Source organism: Euwallacea fornicatus, chromosome 3 (genome assembly GCF_040115645.1).
Source record: "Euwallacea fornicatus isolate EFF26 chromosome 3, ASM4011564v1, whole genome shotgun sequence".
NCBI lineage: Eukaryota > Metazoa > Arthropoda > Insecta > Coleoptera > Curculionidae > Euwallacea > Euwallacea fornicatus.
In genome coordinates this window covers 4,484,132-4,504,908 of record NC_089543.1, presented here as the reverse complement: position 1 = coordinate 4,504,908, position 20,777 = coordinate 4,484,132, and the positions used below count along the sequence as shown (strand labels likewise).

The following is a 20,777-nucleotide window of genomic DNA, read 5'->3' as shown; positions in this document are numbered from 1 at the left end:
ACCGAACCAATTCCATATGAGAATTCAAACTGAAAACCGTAAATCAAATAGGCATACCAATAAGGTACCCATATCTCCAAAAGCACCTTATGACTGGTTCGGATCTTTTCGCCCACCATTAATATTCCTCCATCATTTCCGACCTCTTTTACCAAAACTTATTCCGTTTCTTGTAAATAAAGTCTAACATTGACTAATTTGGTACGGTGTCGTCTGACCGACATTCACTTCCCCACCTTTCTTCGCGTTCACTTTCTTCCGCGAAGACTCATGCTCCGGGAGGTATTTCGATCAGACCGATGCGGTTCCGGTTCGAGAAAAGTACGGTAAGACCAATCGTCGATTGTTAACAAGTGAGTACTCATACGTGTGTGAAGAAAGTGGAAAGTTATTCATTTTTGTATATGAAGACGTCGGTTTGTTGATTATTCACTCGATTAGGCCGATAAAATTGTTTGTATGTAACTGGGTCTGCATGAGTTGGAAAAATTTACATTGTTGAATCTGAGCTACAGGTGTTACATTTAACAAATTTAATGCTTTGCTGACGGCTTAATTAAGAAACAGAAAGGCAATTAGGCGTTAGAAAAAAATTGAAAACTTTTGCAATTTTGCGTCCCGTAAACGCTAGTCGTTCCTTCCCTGGAAATATTGACGAAATCAAAAAAATAGATATAAAAATTATTATTTACATTAATCATTATTAAATTAAGATGCTTATAATCCCTCAAAGAATACAAATACAATACACAATAATATTTATTGATGTCTCATTATGTCAAAAAACATCTTTAATCATTAGGAATGTATTTTTTGGGACACTTTGTATAACTCTTACTAAGTTTAAAATATGCTGTTTGCAACACTACATTTACAGCTTCTATCGTCTAGGTCAAAATTTAATTGAAATGCGTATATTAATCCGTTCCTCTATACATGGTGTCCCAGATTTTTGTTTACATGAAGTATTTGCATATCTCAAAACTTATTTAAAATTCATGAAAAGCTTAAATACAAAAGTTATAGGAATTTGCCCTGGGTCATTTTCGCACGTTTTAAGATACGGGAAGATAAAGCCAGTTTGGTAATATTGCAGAGTAACTAATAAACGCCACCCTGTATATTTAAAAATATTTTCAATTTATGCTATTGAAATATTTACTGTATACGAAAATTTCTGACACCCTGTATGCACAATGCGGTTGTTGACACAATACTATACTAACATATACCGACTAATAATATGTTCTTCCTTAGAATAGCCAGACACTCCCGAAAATAATCGAAACAACATGAAACTGACATTCATCATCGAATTACTGCTAGTCTTCATTCTTCTAGCTTTCGCTGCTTCTGCAGCTGTAATAGGTAACTTCTCTAGCAATACTTACCATAATCTTCCAAACATAACTATTATTTATAGACAAGCACCATGTCCACAAACCGCGCAAAGCTCTAAAATTGAATCGGCGCGTTAAAAACCACAAACAGAGACAGGAATCCCCGGCCAATAAATATTGCAACTGCTCCGCTGTTACCTGCAACTGTTGCCGGGACTTTAACATACCATTGGTGGCCTTAAAGGGTCCTGGATGTGCCACTCTGCAATACCTTAATGGAGACAAGTTGGCTATATCCATGAGCGTTGCAGACCGAGTGCTCACTAACACCACCGTGTCCGGTAAAAGGAAGAACTTTCAAACGGCAATATTTCCAACAAATAAAATTTTTGATAGGAAGAAACCCTGATCCGATTTGTTTGCCTCTACCCGGGAGAATATCCAAATTCTGTGGGAGAGTTTACAATATTGGCCGAAAGGAGGAAAACTTCAACGCCTGCCTTGGCCTAGAGTTGCGGTCAGCTGAAGAGATTGAGGCCGCAATGAGGTTATCTTGCTTCAGATTTGGACCTGAAGGCTTAAAACTTGAGCCTGCTCAACCGTTGCCTGTGGTTGAGGATGAGGACAGTGATGATGACGATGACGACGACGATGATGACGATGACGATGATGACAATGATTACGATTATGACGAGGATGATGATGATGATGATGTTTTAGAAGATGATAGTGATGAAGAATTGGTATCTGATGATGACGACGATGAAGAAAGCGTTGAAACACCTACTCGTAAGTATGAAATATGGAAACTACTTTTTGTTTTTACCAATGGTATTTTCATAGAGAACAAGAGAAAAAAGAAGAAAAATGCTCCTAAGCGAGTGACTACGGCTAAACCTAAAAGGAGAAAGCCTAGTACTACTAGTAAAGCCCCTACTTCAACAGCTTCGGACAACCAGGACAAAATTATTGAAAGCACTACAGTAACGGAAGAAACTTCAACAAAAAAGATTGAAAATAAAAGTGAGGAAAACGACGTGTTCGATGACATTAATGATGCTGTGGTTGACACTGTAGAAGGGGCAGTTGACAGTGGAGAGAGCAGCGAAGAGAGATAGTCAAAGATATTAAGTTATTTATTTATCTTATTTATTTATTTATTTATTTATTGTGGATATTGTGTGATATGTAAAAAAGATTAATACATTTTTGTTATCTAGTATAATCATATTGCAGTTCAACAGGAAGCTGAGGCATTATTCAAGATCCTTATAGAATATTTGTAGGTCACGGAAATAATCATTCAAATGAAAATCTATTGATTACTACGGTATTTTAGCGCCATCTTTTAAAATTTGCAATAACTGGTATTATTTGCTTCGAAATATAATACTCGTTTGGTAGGCACCTATATAAAATTTGATGCCATCTATCAGTGAAGGCCAAAATCAGGAACCTCGTAAGAATTTCAAGGCCATGACAAGCGCATTAACACATAAAATACAGATCAGGATTTCGCAAATTTTGAATAACTTCCATACTTACAGAATTAAAACACAGTTAACGTTCATAAGACTTCATTTCTAGGAATTATGGACAATTTTCTACAGTATTTACTCCTATCAGTAACTAAAGTATACGTTGTTAAAGCTAGCTAATGTTCATATAATCTCGTATGGATGAAAGAAAAAGGAGACTAACTTTTTAACACTATGACTTCCCATCACAAACCATTCGAAAGGGACCTCTTTTAAATATTAACGTAACAATTACAGTAATATTGCTATTCAGACTAGTTGGAAATGATACGATATAAAGGTCTAATAGTAGGTACAAGCTGACTAGTGCACCACGTCTCGAAATCTTAACACAAAAAGCCATGGAACAATCTCTTTCATCCGAGAGAGGATATGTAGATGCGGTCGAACCAAAAATGAATCCTTTTTTAACTGTTTACAGGTAGTTTTCCTAAGTAAACCTGTACCTAAATAATTATTGCCAAACCAATAACAGTAATGAAGAGCGGCTCTTCAATTAAGGTTTGATGTCTCATTGGCTTGAAAATTCCTAAGTTAACCTGCACTAACACCAACTTTTGATGGAAATAAATAAATTAAAATGCTTTAAAACTAGTGTAACAGATATGGTGATTTACACTCTTAATCGGTACTTTTTTAAGCTATTGCTCTCTATTTTATGTTTTAATACGTAGGAAGTATTTACATGAAGAAAACAATCACCTACAAAGAGTCCCTGTTAAAACGTGTTAAAAAAATACAAGTGATGTTTTCACTATAGACTTAAGTACGTATACTAAAATCATTCATCTGACTATTTACAACGAAGCACTATCTTAAAATATGTACCCATGCATGGGATAAGTAAGTATCCAAAATTAAAGCCATGCAAAGGGTACTTTGAAATGTTATTAAGAGAAACTTAATTAAAAACGTTGAAATGACGCGGATATTACCTTTAATGGCCTTGATTGCGGACACTTCCCCAGAAAGAGCGCGGGAAAATCAACTTTCAGCCGATTTGGTTTTATTGCTTCTCATGTGTCTTCAGTAACAACACAGAGATGTTGCTTTCAACTGTCAATTAGTTAGAATGTAAAGCGAACTACTGAAAAGTTACTTAACTGTCCTAAATGTGTGGGTGTTGACGGGCAAAAATTGTTAACCACACCAAGCTAGCGGTACATTGTGCAAAGTACAAGGTTTCTATTTTTTTGGCAGTGCTAACCCAGAACTGCCTGGCAACAAAAATGCGCGTTTAGTGGCGCAGTGGCTGAATTAACCAACAATAAATGGTCAAATTACGCCACTATAATGCTGAGAACCAATGGTCAAAACTGGCGACTGAAATGCTTACGCGGAACTCAAAAATCCTTAATTGTTTTGCATGCTTTAGAGTCACACAACTGATTCCATAAATTTAAAGTCAGTAAAATACTGTATTGTCGCTAGTTTTCGCTCGGTCTCTAACTAGTTAATTTGATTACATAACAATAATACGCGTTTTTCCTACGTTAGGTTGTCTTTCCTTCCAGAAAATGATACTATTGAGCGAATTCCTTTAACGGATGTCTGCATGAAATACAAAAGAGACTCATAAAAACATTGTTTCAAAGATGTGTATTTTGATGATTTTCCTACTTGTACTCACCTTTTTCTTAGACCCGTTTAAGAAATCTTTATACATTTCAGACCTCAAGTATCTGGAATAGCTATCACTTTTCATAAGATGATAAACATGGGCCTGAAAACGACAAGATAAATGTGTCGTCTGAACACGCTCAATCAAGAGCCAAATCACTTTTCATCAACTTTGGTACTTATTTGAAGAGCGGACGCTAACACACAAAACCATAAACATAGAAGGTATCTGTGTATTAGATTTCGATAACCAGGTTATTGCGCGTTATTTTTCGAATGAAATAAATAGTGAGTAGTGAACAAAGGTCTTTGGTGTCGATAATTTCCTAGGACATCTTCAATATCTTAAATAAGTTTTTCGCCATCTGCGTAAAAATAGATTTACCACCAATGCAGCCAAATGCCGTTTCGTGGAAAAAGGAGATTATTTATTTAGGATTCTTGATTAAGGGGAAATGAACGTAACCATGATACTTCAAAAAGCAGAAAACACTCTTGGATTTAAGGTTTTTGGGTATATCAATGTTAATAAGCGTTCCTTTAAAAATGCAGCTGCAACTCTCATAAAATCGTCGAAATGAGTATAAACTAAGCACCTTTTTATTTTAAAATTACCTCTAAAATTCAAGCGGTTATATGTAATGGAGCTAGCGATATTGTCTGAACCCTATTCCATGTTTCGCCACAATTTTTGTATAGTGCAAAAATAGATACTTACCGCAGCATTGTCAAACGACCATCGGTCCGGAGCTTCCATATTCTTCTTGGTTATCTCATAAGAATGAGAATCAACGTTTATAGGGCATTTGGCATCGGGGGCTAAAAAGTAATCCCAAATTTCCTTAACTTTTTTCTGGACTTGGCTTTGCGGTAACGTCTTCAGTTCTTGCGCTGCCTCCCAAAATCTGATTTCACGCATTTATGCTTCAAACAGTACGAAACATTGTCTTGCATTAACTCACTTGAGGTTTTCTCCGCTAAATTCTTTATCAAGGAACTTCTCAAAATGTTCTCTTCCTACAGGGTCCGCTAACAATTCTTGTAAGCTGAAAGCCCACCTTCGTACACGTCGAACTGATATGTCTTTTGCTATTTTCTCTTGTTCCCACATCTCAGTGCTATCATATATCCAAGGATTGGGATATTCAGGAGGGGTAAACAATGGGTCGTACTCTAAATATTGCTCATAGTAGGCAACAAACCTATAAAGATAATTAGACAAGGTCAGACCATAGAATAGCCTCGCGAAATACATACGAATCCGCAGCTTTAGAAACTTTTATATTTCGCCTCTCTAGCTGACATTTTAATAATTCGATTTGTTTCCTAAGAGACTCCTCAGATACTTTAGGCTGAAAGCTCGCAGTTGAAGGTGATAATTTAGGTGCCCCAATTTTTCCTTTACTGGGTTTATTCATTTGGCAGGCCTTCTTGATGTCGACTTCTGTCGTATTTACACATCCAGGCTTGAATAAATTCAATCAATGAAAAAGTCATGGGTAATTTTAATGTTGCACAAGCAATTGCCAAGCATACACCTTTAGTATGTTTCCACGGACACCCGCTCTGCAGGCTTACGGGCATACCTACCATTGGTCTATGGACGTCCCAAAAAGCTCTTTCCTGGCTGTCAAGAACTTTTCTCTCCAATTTGTCACGTTTCTTATCAACTTTGCTTTGTGCCTCGGCTTGCATAAAAATAAACTCCCATTTCCTTGAGAACATTTTTTGTAACCTCGCTAGGTTTTCGGCTTCATAATCAGCTAGCTCTAGCCTAGTTTTATTTTGCATTGTCCTCTTGCAAAGATAAACGGCTAAAACCAATAACAATGCTTTCAAACCTAGGCAGGAAAGCATTGAACAATGTATACCGTAATCAGTGTTCTCAGGTTCCCAGCAATTAGACGGCCAAAAATACGGAGTTTGGAATCTATAAAAAGTTCCATCATTTTTGACTGTAAGCATGTGGTCGTCGATGGGGAAGAAATAGCCGTGGGCAGCTATCAAATGGGCCAAATGCATGGCTTCTTGTTGATCCTCCAAATCCAGGTTCTTCATCATCCAAGTTATCAGATCCGCACCGGTAAAAACGGAAGGAATTTTGGTCATGAAAGACTTTACTGTGCGCACAGATACCCCGCTCGTCTCATCTTGCATTTTTTCAATGATTTTTTCCATCTGGAATATTGGCATGAGGCGGGTTGTAAATCTTTGTCAGACCCTTTATTTTTGAAGAGTTGAGGAAATTCCTACCTTTTTGTACAACAAAAAATTTGAAGACTCGTCAGAAATATAAGGCTGTTGCAACGCATTAGTATTTTCATTGATGACCGGTTGAATGCTGCAACCTGAAGTTGAAGGGTCTGGCTTGCGTTTGATAGCAGCCTTATCTGAGTTCATCGTTACCATTTTAGATTTAGTGAAGGAGTTATTTCCTCCATTTTCTGCAAGGTAATATACCCAGGTACGCATTAGAAATGAAAAATTCTATAGTTCCCATACAACTAGTGATCGCCTAGAATCTATAGTATTTATTGAATAAAATAGGATCTCAATTTATTTAAGTGATTAAGAATATAGTAAAATTTGTAGTAAAAATAAGACATGCAGGTAGTAGTGTGCAACACGCAAATTTCCGATTAAAACATACTTAAGTACATATTGGGAGAAAAAATACAGAAAAATAGAAAACTGACTCAAAAGAGAAATTATATAAGCCCAGTAATAAATGAAAAAAAGGACTAAGGAAGGACAATTAAAACTTCATTTAAATAGCTTGGACATGTGATATAGTATGAAAACTAGCTGAGTATATAATTTATTGATTAAAATAAAGACCCATGTAAGCACGTTTTCCACTAGATATCAATGTCCAGGTATTGAAAACAGAGTTAATTTACAGTTACTCTGTTTACAATCTTTGTGAACATTGATAATCAGCTGTTTAGGCTTTATATTTTGCCCAGTTATATTTTTTAAAATTTTTTCTATTCTTACAAGGTCCAAAACTGCTGGAAACCACTGGTACTGTTAATATTATTCCAATTTGGCATTAGGTTGTTGCAATAAGTAAACAAATGTTTTGGCCATATGTACATGCATAATACATTTTCAGCTGAAAATTGGCCATCTACCTACAGAATCCCTTGTATATAACGAGTTGCATTATTTTTGAATATTTTTCATATTATCAGTATGTTTACTTAGATTAATGTATTATACCAAAAAGATTTGCCTTATAAAAAAATCTCAGAAAAGCTTTTTCTGAAATTTGTCAAACCACTTTCAAAGCTGCATGTATATGTAGTAGGTTAATTAACGTTTCCGTCAACTTTCATACTTTTGGTCACTCTTATGCTATTATTTTCACAAATTTTCATTTAAAATTATGACATTAACGAGTAACATTTTAGAGTTAATGTGCAACATATCAAAACATCTTTCTTTTAGATTGAATATGTATGTACCCGAGTTCAATCAAAGCAAATTGTGACACCCATAAGCTAAATCAATTACATAAAACAAGCCAAAAGGTGTCCTCAAAAAGACAGCCTATGAGGCAAATGCCTATACTAATGCCCTATTTTTTACTATAGTTGTGGAATATAACTTGTAAAGCACTTAAAGAAAGTTGTTGATAGGAAAGTTTCTTCATATCATTCTTCAATAATGATAAAGTCTTATTGTAGCATTCACATTTATTTCTTTTAATTAGAAAAGCTTAAACTACGCTAATGAAAGCAATATCTAGGGGGGGGGGGAGAGGTTCTGTGGGTTCTAGTGTTGTCTACTGACTCATATCTAGGGAATATCAGCTAGAGAAGGTTTAAGGCTGTTTTGATTCAATGCATGGCCATCTAAAGAAATGCAAATAAAGATGAATATACCTGGCTAAGAACTGTCCCAGCAGCCCTGCAAAGAGACGATTATGTCTCGGCATGACGGTAATACTGTGCAGAAACAAATTTACGGTTTTTCAAAAGTGTAGACATGTTTAACACATTATTTGAGTTACAAGCTAAAATAATCTATATACAGCGTTTAAAAGAGTGGAGTTTGTTCGGGACGAAAATTTAGTCGTTGACTTCAGCTTCAGCGCTTCGGCTTCAGCTGCCAGCCAATCTCCTTTCGTCTTCCTCCTTGCCTCTTCCACCCCAAAAACCCCCAAATTCCACCCTCTGACCCTTTTCGGTCCCTTTCATTTCAATCCTCTTCCCTTCACCCTTCCCACCCACCCGCTTTCACCTGGTTGTCAGTGTCACTGTCACTATCATATACCCGGTCTCTGACCATCCACAGTCAGAGGAGAAAAAGGGACTTTCATCTTCATCATTGTGAAGTTTTATCAATAATGATAGTTTTAATTCCTGAACCAATAAACTTTAAAATTTAGTTCATCACTTCAGCTAAAGTACTTTCAATGAAAACTTTTTAGTTCTGATCCGCAACGCCATCTTCTGTTTACTATTTGAAGTTCGAAATATTACAATATAAATTTGCCTATAATTTTGGTGCTAGGTGAGAAGTACTACAATTTTTATGTATGAACTGGTTTCACACCTTAAAAGTAATTAGATGATATATGTGTAAAGTGTAGTTGTGTAGCAACTCTGGTTTTCAACTCCTTTTTAAGCTAGTTTTCATTATAATTTTATCCTTGTCCTTCACCATAATATCAAGAATATTCCAAATTTGTGTCAAATTAAAAAAAATGTAAAATGTAATGTGAAAGTAATGTCTGAACGTTCATTTAACAAAAATTGATATTAGAATACTCAGAGCATCTAATTTGTAGGGAAATTTTTATTAAATATTAGGGATATTGTAGGGACATCTGATCTTTCTGTAGGGAGTTTTAAGTTGAAAAGGTTACCATCACTGATTTGACTGAACACTATCATTGACAGTGAACACTGAACCTAGGAGTTGTTTGATTGAATTGAATTTTTAATTGTGGGTTTTGTAGGCTTTAAATATTTGTATTTTCGGTATAATTATCCTGAAATTCGAGTTTTTTCTTCTTAAATAATGGGTAACTTATACTAATTCGCAAGCTAATTGTATATTTTTCGTTTATTTATATATAATAGGTACAAAACTGCGAATGCTAAATATGATAATTCACATACATAACACTTAACCCCACATTTTGTATTTAAATTGTATTTATATACTAAAATTCTGCTAAATAATATCTCTCAAGAATTTAGTTTTTGTCGCTGTAATTAGGATTCAATAGCTTCAATCATGGCTAGTGTATCCTACCAAATTGCCAACCTTTTGGAAAAGGTGAGTAATATTTGTAGTATGTATTCAAATGCATTATTATAATGTATGGATCCCTATCATTGAGTATCAAGATCATTCATAAGAATCCCAATTTGCCTACACTTAATCAAGGCCTTTTTGACATTCATTTCTTTACTATGATTTTTTTAAAATCTAGTTCTTGTCATTGCAATTATATCTGTATGTTTGTCCAACCGTTTTCAAATCTTGTTCTTTTGTTCACTTGGTCCTATCAGTCAGTTGTTGACTTCAAATCAACAATTATTTATTAGAGTTTAGTAAAAAATAGGTTGATATCTCCAAAATGTTTTCCTTGTGCATCAGCACCTATTGAAAGTTTAGTTGATGATAATACTTTTATGAGATTCTTGCTCTTCCTGTAAGGTCTTAAAGAGATTATTGTGACCTATTCTTATATATGTATAGTTATATATATAATTATATGCTTTGGCATATCTATGATATAATGTATGGTAAATATGCCAAGGTGACATTGGCAAAACTTTATTTTGTGTTGTGCTAGATAAAATTCAAGAAGTTAAATTGTATTCTAAATAAAGTGTCTTAAACATCAAAACAATTGATTTTTATATTTGATGTTCTAGGTCCTTTAGAACATGTTTGTATTGAAGGATTTTCTTGATCATGTAGGTACTTATTTTAATCTATTTTATCGAAATAGAATTTTTTTTCATCATTCATCTATTGAGGATTAAACAAGTACAGATCAATCTCATTAATACTGACCCTTAGGATGCTTTATACCCAAACTTTCCTAGGATGTATTTTATACTTAAAAAATACCCAGTCTTGTGTTTTTTGACATACATACTTATTTGAGGTTTATAATTGGCTTTAGGTTTTACTAGAAATACCACCAACTGGGTTTATTAATTGAACAATACCAGATATTTTTAGATCTCTATTTATGTAGTAATGTTATAGGCAAGTATCACACCTAGCCCAAATCTGGCCTCTACTATCTTTCCCCTTTTATCTTAACTGCAGAAGCCAGACTACCCCATTTATATTTCCTCTGACCTTTTCTAACAAGTTTTGTTGCAAATGTTTTCCTCTCAGAAAACCTACATTCAAGAAATCTATTTTTCGCATTATCATTCCTTAAAACTGAAAAATGTAATGGCTTTTTCCTAGATGCAATCATCAGATAAAGACTTTCGATTTATGGCAACCAATGACTTGATGACAGAGCTGCAAAAGGATAGCATCAAGCTTGATGATGATTCTGAACGTAAGGTCGTAAGAATGCTTTTGAAGTTACTTGAAGACAAGAATGGAGAGGTTCAGAATTTAGCTGTTAAGTGGTAAGTTTAATCAATATTTTATATTTTGGTAAGAAGATATTCTAAAAAAATTTGATAAATTTTAGTTTGGGTCCTCTCATAAACAAAGTTAAAGAATATCAAGTTGATACCATAGTTGAAGCTCTGTGTATTAATATGGTGTCAGACAAAGAACAATTGCGTGATATTTCTAGCATAGGATTAAAAACTGTAATAGCAGAGTTGCCTCAATCTCTCATGGGAATGTCTGGAGCAATTTGTAAGAGAATTACTGGTAGATTAACTACAGCAATTGAACGGGTAAATTTTGTAACTTCATAATCTTTGCATTTCTTATAATGAATTTCATAGCAAGAGGACGTGTCAGTTCAACTTGAAGCTCTAGATATTATAGCTGATTTACTATTGCGCTTTGGGCCGTTATTACAATCATTTCATCAGTCAATATTAGCAGCCTTGCTACCTCAGTTAGAATCTCAACGCCAGGCGGTTAGAAAACGAACAATTAGTGCTTTGAGTAATCTGGTCCTTTCATGCAATAACACCTTGTATAATAAATTGATTGATCATTTGCATGATGGTTTACAATCAAATAATGCTAATTCACAATCCCGTACTTATATTCAATGTGTGGCTGCAGTATGGTAAGTTTCGTTCAGTTATGGGTTAATAGAATTTTTACAAACTAAGTTTTAGTCGTCAATCAGGCCATAAATTTGGAGAACACATAGAGAAATTTGTTCCAATAATTCTGCAGCGATGTAACGTCGATGACGAAGAACTGAGAGAATATTGCCTACAAGCTTTTGAAAGCTTTGTGAATAGATGTCCAAAAGAAATCACACCAAATATACCTAAGGTACAAAGTTTCTAGTTCGGTCGCTTTGGTATAATCGTCAAGAATTTGTTAGATAACTGAGTTATGTCTTCAATACATGACGTTTGATCCCAATTATAATTACGATGACGATAATGCGGGCACTCTTGAAGCAGAGGAGGACGAAGATGATGAGGAGAATGATGAATACAGCGACGATGATGATATGAGTTGGAAAGTTCGCAGGTCTGCTGCTAAATGTTTGGAAGCAATTATAACTACTCGTCATGAATTATTGGCTGAGTTCTACAAGGTCTTGTCACCAGCACTGATTGCCAGATTTAAAGGTGATTATGAATTTTATCTTGAGGAGCAATATTAATAATTTTTTATTGTAGAGAGGGAGGAAAATGTGAAATCTGACATATTTCATGCTTATATAGCTTTACTAAGGCAAACAAAGTCAACTGTTAATGTAAATTTAGATCCAAATGCAATGATTATGGATGATGAGGAGGAAACTCCTATGTCATTGTTGCAAGGCCAGATTGCACTGCTTGTCAGAGGTGTTCAACTTCAGATGAGAGAGAAAAGCATGAAAACAAGGTATTATTCAATTTTCCTAAAAGTCTAGTGAACATTTTAGAAAATTTTAGGCAAGACTGCTTCCAACTCCTCAAAGAAGTGTGTTTTGTTTTACCTGGGGCTTTAGGCTCGCATATTGGAGACTTAATCCCAGGAATTCTTTACTCGTTAAGTGAAAAGAACGCCAGCAGCAATATGAAAATCGACTCCTTATCATTTCTTTATTGCGTGCTTACCACTCATCCTCCAACAGTGTTTCATCCGTATATCGATACAATTTTACAGCCGGTAATCGTTGCAGTGGGAGATCCTTTCTATAAAATTACGGCGGAAGCACTTGGCGTATTGCAGGAACTCGTTAAAGTTATCAGACCAATGCAGGTACATAACCCAGGTTTTTCTAGCTGTTTTGTTGAAGGGGTTTAGGTTTTGATCCCTTTATAGGTTCACACAGGTTTCGACTTCACGCCCTACACGAGAGACATTTATACCTGTACATTAATAAGACTTAAAGCATCTGACATTGACCAGGAAGTGAAGGAAAAAGCAATATCTACTATGGGACAAGTTATTTGTAACTTGGGCGACCAACTTAAGGGAGAGTTGCCCTATTGCTTGCCCTTATTTTTAGACAGGCTTAAAAATGAAATAACGCGACTGACCGCAGTAAAAGCATTGAAAAAAATTGCCAGCTCACCACTGGGCATCGAATTGCCAATTTTGCCAGAAGCGATGCCAATTTTGGCGTTGTTCCTAAGGAAAAACCAAAGAGCTCTTAAGTTAAGCACCCTTCAGCTGATAGATTGCCTAACTAAGAACTATCATAAGAAGATGACAGTTCAGTTACTTCAACCCATTATTGCAGAAGTTCCTCCATTGCTAGATGAGTCAGATCTTCATATTGCTCAATGGACTTTAGTTATTTTAAACTCAATAGCAATATATCATGCCAAGGCGCTACAGGACATTAATAGTGGCATTATGCCACAAGTTATGATTCTTGTCAAGAGCCCCCTCTTGCAAGGTAAGGATCTCTGTCACTACTGTTTCTTTTAGGCTTTTGTGTTTAAATATTTTCTAGGTACTGCCCTGCAATCGATGTTAGATTTCTTCAAATCTCTAGTCAGATGCAAACTTAATGGTGCCTCCTATGAACACTTACTGAGATTGCTGCTTATGCCAATCACCAATTTACGGACAAATCAGTCAACTACTTTGCATAAACAGGCTTTTTATTCGCTCGCGAAATGTGTAGCAGCTATTTCTGTGGTTTCTCAATCACAAGCTGGTCCAGTTATTGCACAATTTATGGCTGAAATTCATAACCCAAAGTCGGATTCCCAACAGATATTCGCGCTTCTTGTAGTGGGGGAAATTGGGCGGAAAATGTAATTATTTGAATTTGGTTCAATTAAGCAGTGTATGCTGCCACATCGTTGCTTTATCAGTTTTTTAAATGTTACATGGCAGTATCTTGAAAAGGGTTTAAGATATGTTCCTTTAATTTACGTGCAGCAATAAGGAGATGTAAACATATATTTATAAATAATTCTTTTTGATACTGCCCTACATGAGACGAAATATCTTTAGATTACTTTTAAACTTTTAATGCAAGTTCCTTAAATCTTAAGAGTGCTAGATGTGGCAAAAAAACTAAAAAAAAAACATTCATAACGTCTTTTTTATTTTAGGGACGTGACTCCAACTCCTAATATAAAGATTATTTTAAACTCATTCAGTGCTGTATCTGAAGAAGTAAAATCAGCTGCTAGTTACGCTTTAGGATGTATTTGCATCGGAAATCTTCAGGAGTATCTGCCTTTTATTTTGAAAGAGAGTCAAGAGCAACCCAAAAGGCAGTATCTTCTTCTGCATTCAGTTAAAGAAGTAATATTTTTGTTTGAGAATCTAATTTGAACGTTTCTATTAACTTGTGCTTCCAGGTTATAACATGTCTTTCACAAACAACTGAAGGTGTACAACAATTGCTTCCCTTTGTGCCAGATATTTGGTCTCAACTTTATTGCCATTGCGAGTGTCAAGAGGAGGGAACTAGGAACGTTGTGGCTGAATGTTTGGGTAAATTAACCTTAATTGACCCTACCAACCTTCTCCCTAAACTGAAGAGGTCTCTTAATTCGCCCTCTCCTTTGATGAGGACAACTGTGGTTACAGCCGTTAAGTTCACCATTTCTGATCAAGTAAACTGGTTGGGTGTTTAGGATAAAATTGTATTTTTAAGGATGTTTTTCCTAGCCTGCATCGATTGATCCGCTTTTAAGGCATTGCATTGGAGAATTCCTGAATGCGCTCCAAGATCCAGATCTAAATGTGCGAAGAGTTGCTTTAGTGGCTTTTAATTCAGCAGCGCATAATAAGCCATCTTTGATTCGCGATCTTTTGGATACCATTTTACCGCAATTGTATAATGAGACTAATATTAAGGTAAGTTCAAGTCGTAAATAAAATATCTTTGAGTTTTGTATAACTTATAATAAAAATTAAGCAAAATCTTTGGAAGCGAATATTAAATGGTAAACTTTAATTGAAAAATTTATTCTGCAAATAGCTTTTTCTTCATCGAATGAATTTAGTGCTCAGGTAACATCAATGCATGCTTTTTTTTCCTAAACAATAGTGGGTCATTAATCATTGACTTTGACGTATAAAAACAATTTACTGCAGTTTCTAAATGTGAACAAATATTTATTCTTTGTAATCAACATACAATCAAAATAGGAGAAACGTGTACGAACCTTCGGTTAGAAGCTTGTTCCATTTTACATGTAATCATAGGTGTCTACTGGACAGGACAAATATGGAAAAGTTATGGGGAAAACTGAGGCAACTTAATTCCCTCTTTGTTGAAAGTATTTAGATTAAATTGCTCACAACAGCATACAGTACTCACAATCAGGTTGCCATAACTAATAGTTTTTTCCTTGCAGCGTGATCTTATTCGTGAGGTAGAAATGGGCCCTTTCAAACACACCGTAGATGACGGTTTAGATATTAGAAAAGCTGCGTTTGAATGCATGTACACATTGTTGGATTCATGCCTAGATAAAATAGACATTTTTGAATTTATTAATCACGTAGAATCCGGTCTTAAAGACCATTACGACATAAAAATGTTAACTTATTTGATGGTGGCCAGGCTGTCGCAGATATGTCCAGGATTTGTTTTGCAAAGTAAGTTTTACGCATTTCCTAAAGCGACTCAAGCCTACACATATGCTTTAATTATTTCTAGGACTAGATAGGTTAATTGAGCCGCTTCGCGTAACCCTAACTTTGAAGGTAAAAGCCAACTCCGTAAAACAGGAATATGAAAAGCAGGATGAGCTCAAGCGATCTGCTATGCGAGCTGTAGCTGCTCTTTTGAGCATCCCTGACGCGGGTAAAAATTTTCCTTTCATTTTAAAGTATCGACTAAATTAATTAATTCTAGACAAGAATCCACATCTCAACGACTTTGTCAACCAGATCAAAAGCTCTTCAGATTTGCAGCCTATCTATGAATCGATTCAGAAAGATTCTTCTACGCATTCGGATTTCGTTATGGATCAAAGTTGAATAATGTAGATTCGTTAAGACTAAACAAAATTGTATCTTTTTATAATTTAGAATAAAACTGTTTAATCGTGTATAATGCGTTTTATTTTTGAGTAGCCTCATTTTACCTGGGAAGCTTTAACGGGAACAGAGCGCATAATCCAAGTGTGTTTTACACTTAACGGAAGTTTGCGCGTTGAAATTTGGAAAAGAATATTATGAGCCACTTTGCTGTGGTCGAGCCTATGCATCTAAGAGATTTTGTATGTTACCGCATGGAATAGTTTTTTAATTTGCGCCTTTACATTGGTAAGTACCAAAGTCCGATTTTCTCTAGTCGAGTTTATGAGGATTCCAAACCCTATGGCTGGCCCTAAATTCACAGTAATTATCCTTTCTCTTTGACAATATTGTCGTCTAAATTTATTTCTGAATTTTAAACATCTCTTGTTAAATCAAATCTTCGTCACTGCTGATTCCGGTCTTTGTTAAGACTGATTAAACTATTCCTTTTCCACAATGGGCTATTGACTCTCGGAATGAGGATAAGGATAATCCGAAGGATCGAGTGCAATGAACTAGTTTCCAGCCTTATTCGTCTTTCCTGACCTTGACATCTCTTCGATCGCAGTCCTCGACATTTCTAGTTCTAGTTAGAAAATTGTGATGAGAGTTCAGGTGGTGCAGCTATATTTCATCCCCCAGTTCGGCGCATTATTCGGGCACTACAGCAGTCAAACGGTTAAGATGCGCGCTTCGATAAGCGGCGCCAGGGTGTCAGGAGGTCAACTACATATACAGGGGCGTCGAGCGGTAAAAGTCTTCATTCCTTGTTATTTAATTGAGAATCGGACTTACGCAGGTCTTAAAATATATTTTAACTCAGGTAATTAATTAGGATGGGAATATTCGTGATTAGATCCCATTAAGTCCTGAGCACGAAGTTTGAAACTTTCAAAACTTAATCGGTGCTTTGATAAATTTTGTGGAGTTAGGATTGATAACTTAACCGAAATGGGCCATTTCGAAGGTTTAATGCCTCCGGCACTTGTTAGTTCTTCTATATTATTAAGCTGTAAATCTTCGCTCACCTAACGTATAAAACTTAATATATTCCTTTGTTCTCCAAATCGATTAACCCAGTGGACATGAGGGTATTCAACTCGGTGGAGTTCTAGATTACGCCTATTAATCAGGCCGGAATGTAGCACGCAAATTTTAAACCTTTTGGACTCGCTTTGGTGACTAATAGGGTCCTAACCACCTCTCCGTTCTCCACGTCCCTGTTAGCAATACTTTAATTTTATGCTCTGATGTATTCCAAGTATTTCGCAAATTGACAAACGATGTATTATCCCAAACCTACCAGACCGCGAAGTTTCAGGATTTAGGGTGAAAAGGGGAAATTATTGACGGGCATCAGAAGGAAAACTAAATAACAGAGACAATTGGAGTCGCAGTAGGCAGTTGCGCGAAGCCTCCAAAGAAGGGAAAATATTAATTGGATTAATCAAGAATCGACAAAGTGATGACTAACGAACCGAATCTTTGGGGGTAAATAAAAAGTTTCGTTATTTGTGGAACAAAAAGCATTATCGCGGAATTAATAGTTGCGCCCGAGGGGATGATAAATGCGCGCGTAGAATCCAAAGGAGGGGTTTCTCTGGTTACCTCATGTGTTTTTAGTTTTACTTAATAAATTGTGTATGGCTAATCGGAAAAATCTACCCACCTCGCCTTTCTATTTAATACATTATACGTTGTTATTCATTATTGTGTAATTTATCTAACATGTTGATTATCCCTTTAGGGACTTAAACACTAACGCATAATTAACAGTTATCTTAAAACTTTTCTTAGGGGCCAATAAATTACTTTGGATCGCACGATATTCCATCCATCGTTGCTGAATTAACCGAATTTATGTCCAATAAAAGACATTAATCCTACGAGATGGATAATAGTAAACCTGTATACATCAGAGACATCTCCGTAACTATCGTGATACTTATAATTTATCGATTCTACCCCTAATCTACCTTTAAAACGAAAAATGCTAGAGGGTATCGAAAGTGGAATGAACCTGCTCCTCTACGGGGTGCCTGAGTTATTGAGGCGATTTCAATATGGCGTTTGATTTCTATCGAATATTTATAATAGTTTTACGCAAGTTTGTCAGTGCCAAAATTGATCGAGAGATATTGATAAAAGAAAAATTCAACATGCTAAAGTTTTCCTCTAGAATCCAGTTGAGCAGCCAGTTTTTTCTAATGATTGCGGAGATACGGGCCTCACTCATTTTTTCCAAAATTCTTTATATGATATCCTATCTATGATCAAATATGCTAATAAATGATAATAATTTAATATTCATCTTCGACATTTTCACTTTACTTCGCATCTGACAAATGTCTCATTATCACCTACCCCGAAAGGATCTTGTTTAAAGGACGAAAATGGGGAATTATGACCAGTTTTTCAATCTCTCCGGAACCAACCCATTTGTTACATGAACAATCGATTGGAAACAGATCCTAAATGATAGGTATTTCTTCACGAAGAACTCATTAAGTTAAGTGTCTGCCTATGATGAGAGGAATGATTAATGACTTGGCAATAACACAGTTAACTGTGGAGCGCTCCTTAATCGAGGTAGTTAACTGTATTATTTTGGGGGTTTCAGCAAGAGAACAGTAAAAGCTTCCTTTTAGATTATATCTTAGCTGACGATGAAAGTTATGAAAACCAATTTACAAGAGGATTAGTTATTTCATTCCAGGCCCGCAAAACTTAAAACTTGCTTATCAAGGTCTTTTGTAGAGATGCATAGAAAAGCTTGTTGGGTGTGCGCATAAATTGTACAATTTAATCAACGTAGAACAAGTTTCCTTGTGAACTAAATATCTCTTTGTTAAAAAGAGGGGTGGGTGGGAAGGGGGGGGGGGGGTAAAAAGTTTTACCTGAACATCAGCCAAATGGGAATCTCACACCTCAAACAATAAGTTATTTCTGGTATTGCGACGTACAAATTAAATTCGGCCGGCTCGGCATTCCGTACATCCACAGCAATGTTGCAGGAAGCGAAATTTAATCATAGTTTTCTAGTGATTCTGATCGTGTATTGGATTTATGATGTGGGTTTGCGAGATTTCGAGAGCAAAAATGATCAGGATAAATTACCTTTTGCTCCAAAAATTGGGGTAAATTACGAGGGCAGTCCAAAAAGTTCCCGATTTGGTATATAAATGGTGATTTTTTTTAAACATGCCTATGTTACAAAGATCTAACCGTAGAAAGCTTATGTCCAAATTTAATTTGTGTTTATTTTGCAGCCGTTTTCAGTGAATGCTTTGAGATTTTGTGAACATGGAAAAAATTAGTCACCGATGTTTAATTCAATACTTTCATTTTCAACGATGTTAGTGCAGTCAACATCCAAGCAGAGCTAGGTTTTACTTTTGGCCCTTCGTTAAAAACTGTGAAATATTGGGTGGTAGAGTTTAAGCGCGGTCACACGAACTGCCAAACCGAATTCCATAGTGGTCGAGCCAATGACATTCCAGATCTGACTATTCCAAACCTTGTGGTGAAAATCCACAAAACTCTTCTGGAAGACCAACGTTCAAATTGCACGAGTTAGCAGACATGACGGGCATTTCATAAAGTATTGGATATCGCGTTTTGATCAAACAATTGGATATCAGAAAGCTACGCGCAAGATGAATAATAACAGCACCATGAGGATGTTTCAAGGGAGGGTTTTGCAAAATTTCACAGCAGTAAAGCCTAGTTTTTGGGTCGATTCATAACCATGAATGAAAGATGGGTTCATCATTTTAGATATGAGATGAAAGAGCAATCAAAACAAGGGGTTGGAAGGGAAACATCGGTTCCAAATATTTCCAATTTCTTGCAATGCATGTGGAATAATTTTTATTGAATACCTCCCTGAAGGAAAGAAAATAAACAAAGGATATTATACAAATTTATTGCAACCTTTGAAAAAAAAATATAGGAAAAAATGATCGCATTTGATAAAAAAGAAAGTCTTGTTTCATCAAGACAACACGCTAGTCCAGACTTTCGCCATCGCGATGGCCAAAATCAATTAACTTGGTTTATAATATTTTCCTCACTGACCCTATTCGACAGATTTTGCCCCCTCAGATTATTTTCTATTTCTAAACTTGAATAAATGGCTTGGTGGAAGGAGATTTGCCAATAACGAATAGGTGGAGTCCAAGGTTTACGCCTATGTTGAAATATTTGATCGGGAAAAGTGTGTCAATCTTAAAGGGAACTATGTTGGGGAATAATGTAATATTTCCAATTTTCTTTTTTCGTTAAGTGTTAGCTCGGGCACTTCTAGGACTATCCTCGTATATAATCTCTAGTTAAACGTTGTTTTTTTTTTTCGGAAAATCGGACGAAACAAGTTGAGTCTTGCGGCAAAACGAGTTACACCTTTAGCCTAATTTCCGTTCCTCCTTCCATTAAAAAGGATCCTTCTCTTCAGGGTCAAGTTTTTTCTTTGAGTAAGATTTGATGGAGTGAACGCTTTCTAGAAACGGGGCAAGAAACCTAATTTGCGACATATTGAATAAAAGGCGACCGACCTTTTAACTAAATATTGGACCTTAATGTAGGTCATCCATATGGATTGCCGTGTCGTGTTTGGATATATGGAAATGATGGGGTTTTTCGGTGCAATATCCTATTCCGTCCATAG

At 35.8% G+C, this 20,777-nt stretch overlaps 3 protein-coding genes across 4 annotated transcripts; 2 read left to right on the top strand and 1 right to left on the bottom strand.

The window, feature by feature from the left end:
- Positions 1-442: 442 nt before the first annotated feature.
- Positions 443-2,565, top strand: LOC136350699 (uncharacterized). Its single transcript, XM_066302681.1, has 4 exons — positions 443-1,368; positions 1,424-1,681; positions 1,737-2,129; positions 2,184-2,565. The coding sequence occupies exons 1-4, from the start codon at positions 1,293-1,295 to the stop codon at positions 2,456-2,458; spliced, it is 1,002 nt and encodes a 333-aa protein (XP_066158778.1). The 5' UTR covers positions 443-1,292; the 3' UTR covers positions 2,459-2,565.
- Positions 2,566-2,900: 335 nt separating this feature from the next.
- Positions 2,901-8,738, bottom strand: RSG7 (Regulator of G-protein signaling 7). Its single transcript, XM_066302680.1, has 9 exons — positions 8,386-8,738; positions 6,752-6,942; positions 6,370-6,676; positions 6,089-6,312; positions 5,756-5,964; positions 5,461-5,700; positions 5,217-5,403; positions 4,509-4,601; positions 2,901-4,429 (listed from the first exon to the last, which is right to left on the bottom strand). The coding sequence occupies exons 2-9, from the start codon at positions 6,905-6,907 to the stop codon at positions 4,367-4,369; spliced, it is 1,479 nt and encodes a 492-aa protein (XP_066158777.1). The 5' UTR covers positions 6,908-6,942; positions 8,386-8,738; the 3' UTR covers positions 2,901-4,366.
- A 491-nt stretch (positions 8,739-9,229) lies between these two features.
- On the top strand, positions 9,230-16,145 carry Cand1 (Cullin-associated and neddylation-dissociated 1). 2 transcript variants are annotated; one of them, XM_066302678.1, is made up of 16 exons: positions 9,230-9,787; positions 10,943-11,112; positions 11,178-11,391; positions 11,443-11,735; positions 11,788-11,950; positions 12,003-12,255; positions 12,307-12,514; positions 12,565-12,874; positions 12,938-13,517; positions 13,575-13,881; positions 14,185-14,380; positions 14,437-14,694; positions 14,750-14,938; positions 15,442-15,685; positions 15,747-15,893; positions 15,945-16,145. In XM_066302678.1, exons 1-16 carry the CDS (start codon positions 9,746-9,748, stop codon positions 16,067-16,069), a joined length of 3,699 nt encoding a protein of 1,232 aa, XP_066158775.1. In that variant the 5' UTR covers positions 9,230-9,745; the 3' UTR covers positions 16,070-16,145. The 2 variants fall into 2 exon arrangements, with proteins under 2 accessions (XP_066158775.1, XP_066158776.1); XM_066302679.1 differs by lacking the exon at positions 9,230-9,787 and adding an exon at positions 10,291-10,434.
- The last annotated feature ends 4,632 nt before the right edge of the window (positions 16,146-20,777 follow it).

Excerpts from the sequence above, each read along its gene's own strand:
- RSG7 (XM_066302680.1), bottom strand. The coding sequence starts at position 6,907 with ATGGTAACGATGAACTCAGATAAGGCTGCTATCAAACGCAAGCCAGAC. Across the intron at positions 6,313-6,369 it reads ACCTGAGAACACTGATTACG|CCGTTTATCTTTGCAAGAGG; the intron begins GTATACATTGTT and ends TATTGGTTTTAG. Across the intron at positions 5,404-5,460 it reads TTTAGCGGAGAAAACCTCAA|ATTTTGGGAGGCAGCGCAAG; the intron begins GTGAGTTAATGC and ends GCGTGAAATCAG.
- Cand1 (XM_066302678.1), top strand. The coding sequence starts at position 9,746 with ATGGCTAGTGTATCCTACCAAATTGCCAACCTTTTGGAAAAG. Across the intron at positions 11,392-11,442 it reads TAACTACAGCAATTGAACGG|CAAGAGGACGTGTCAGTTCA; the intron begins GTAAATTTTGTA and ends TGAATTTCATAG. Across the intron at positions 12,256-12,306 it reads ACTGATTGCCAGATTTAAAG|AGAGGGAGGAAAATGTGAAA; the intron begins GTGATTATGAAT and ends TTTTTATTGTAG.
- LOC136350699 (XM_066302681.1), top strand. The coding sequence starts at position 1,293 with ATGAAACTGACATTCATCATCGAATTACTGCTAGTCTTCATTCTTCTA. Across the intron at positions 1,369-1,423 it reads TGCTTCTGCAGCTGTAATAG|ACAAGCACCATGTCCACAAA; the intron begins GTAACTTCTCTA and ends TATTATTTATAG. Across the intron at positions 1,682-1,736 it reads CACTAACACCACCGTGTCCG|GAAGAAACCCTGATCCGATT; the intron begins GTAAAAGGAAGA and ends AATTTTTGATAG.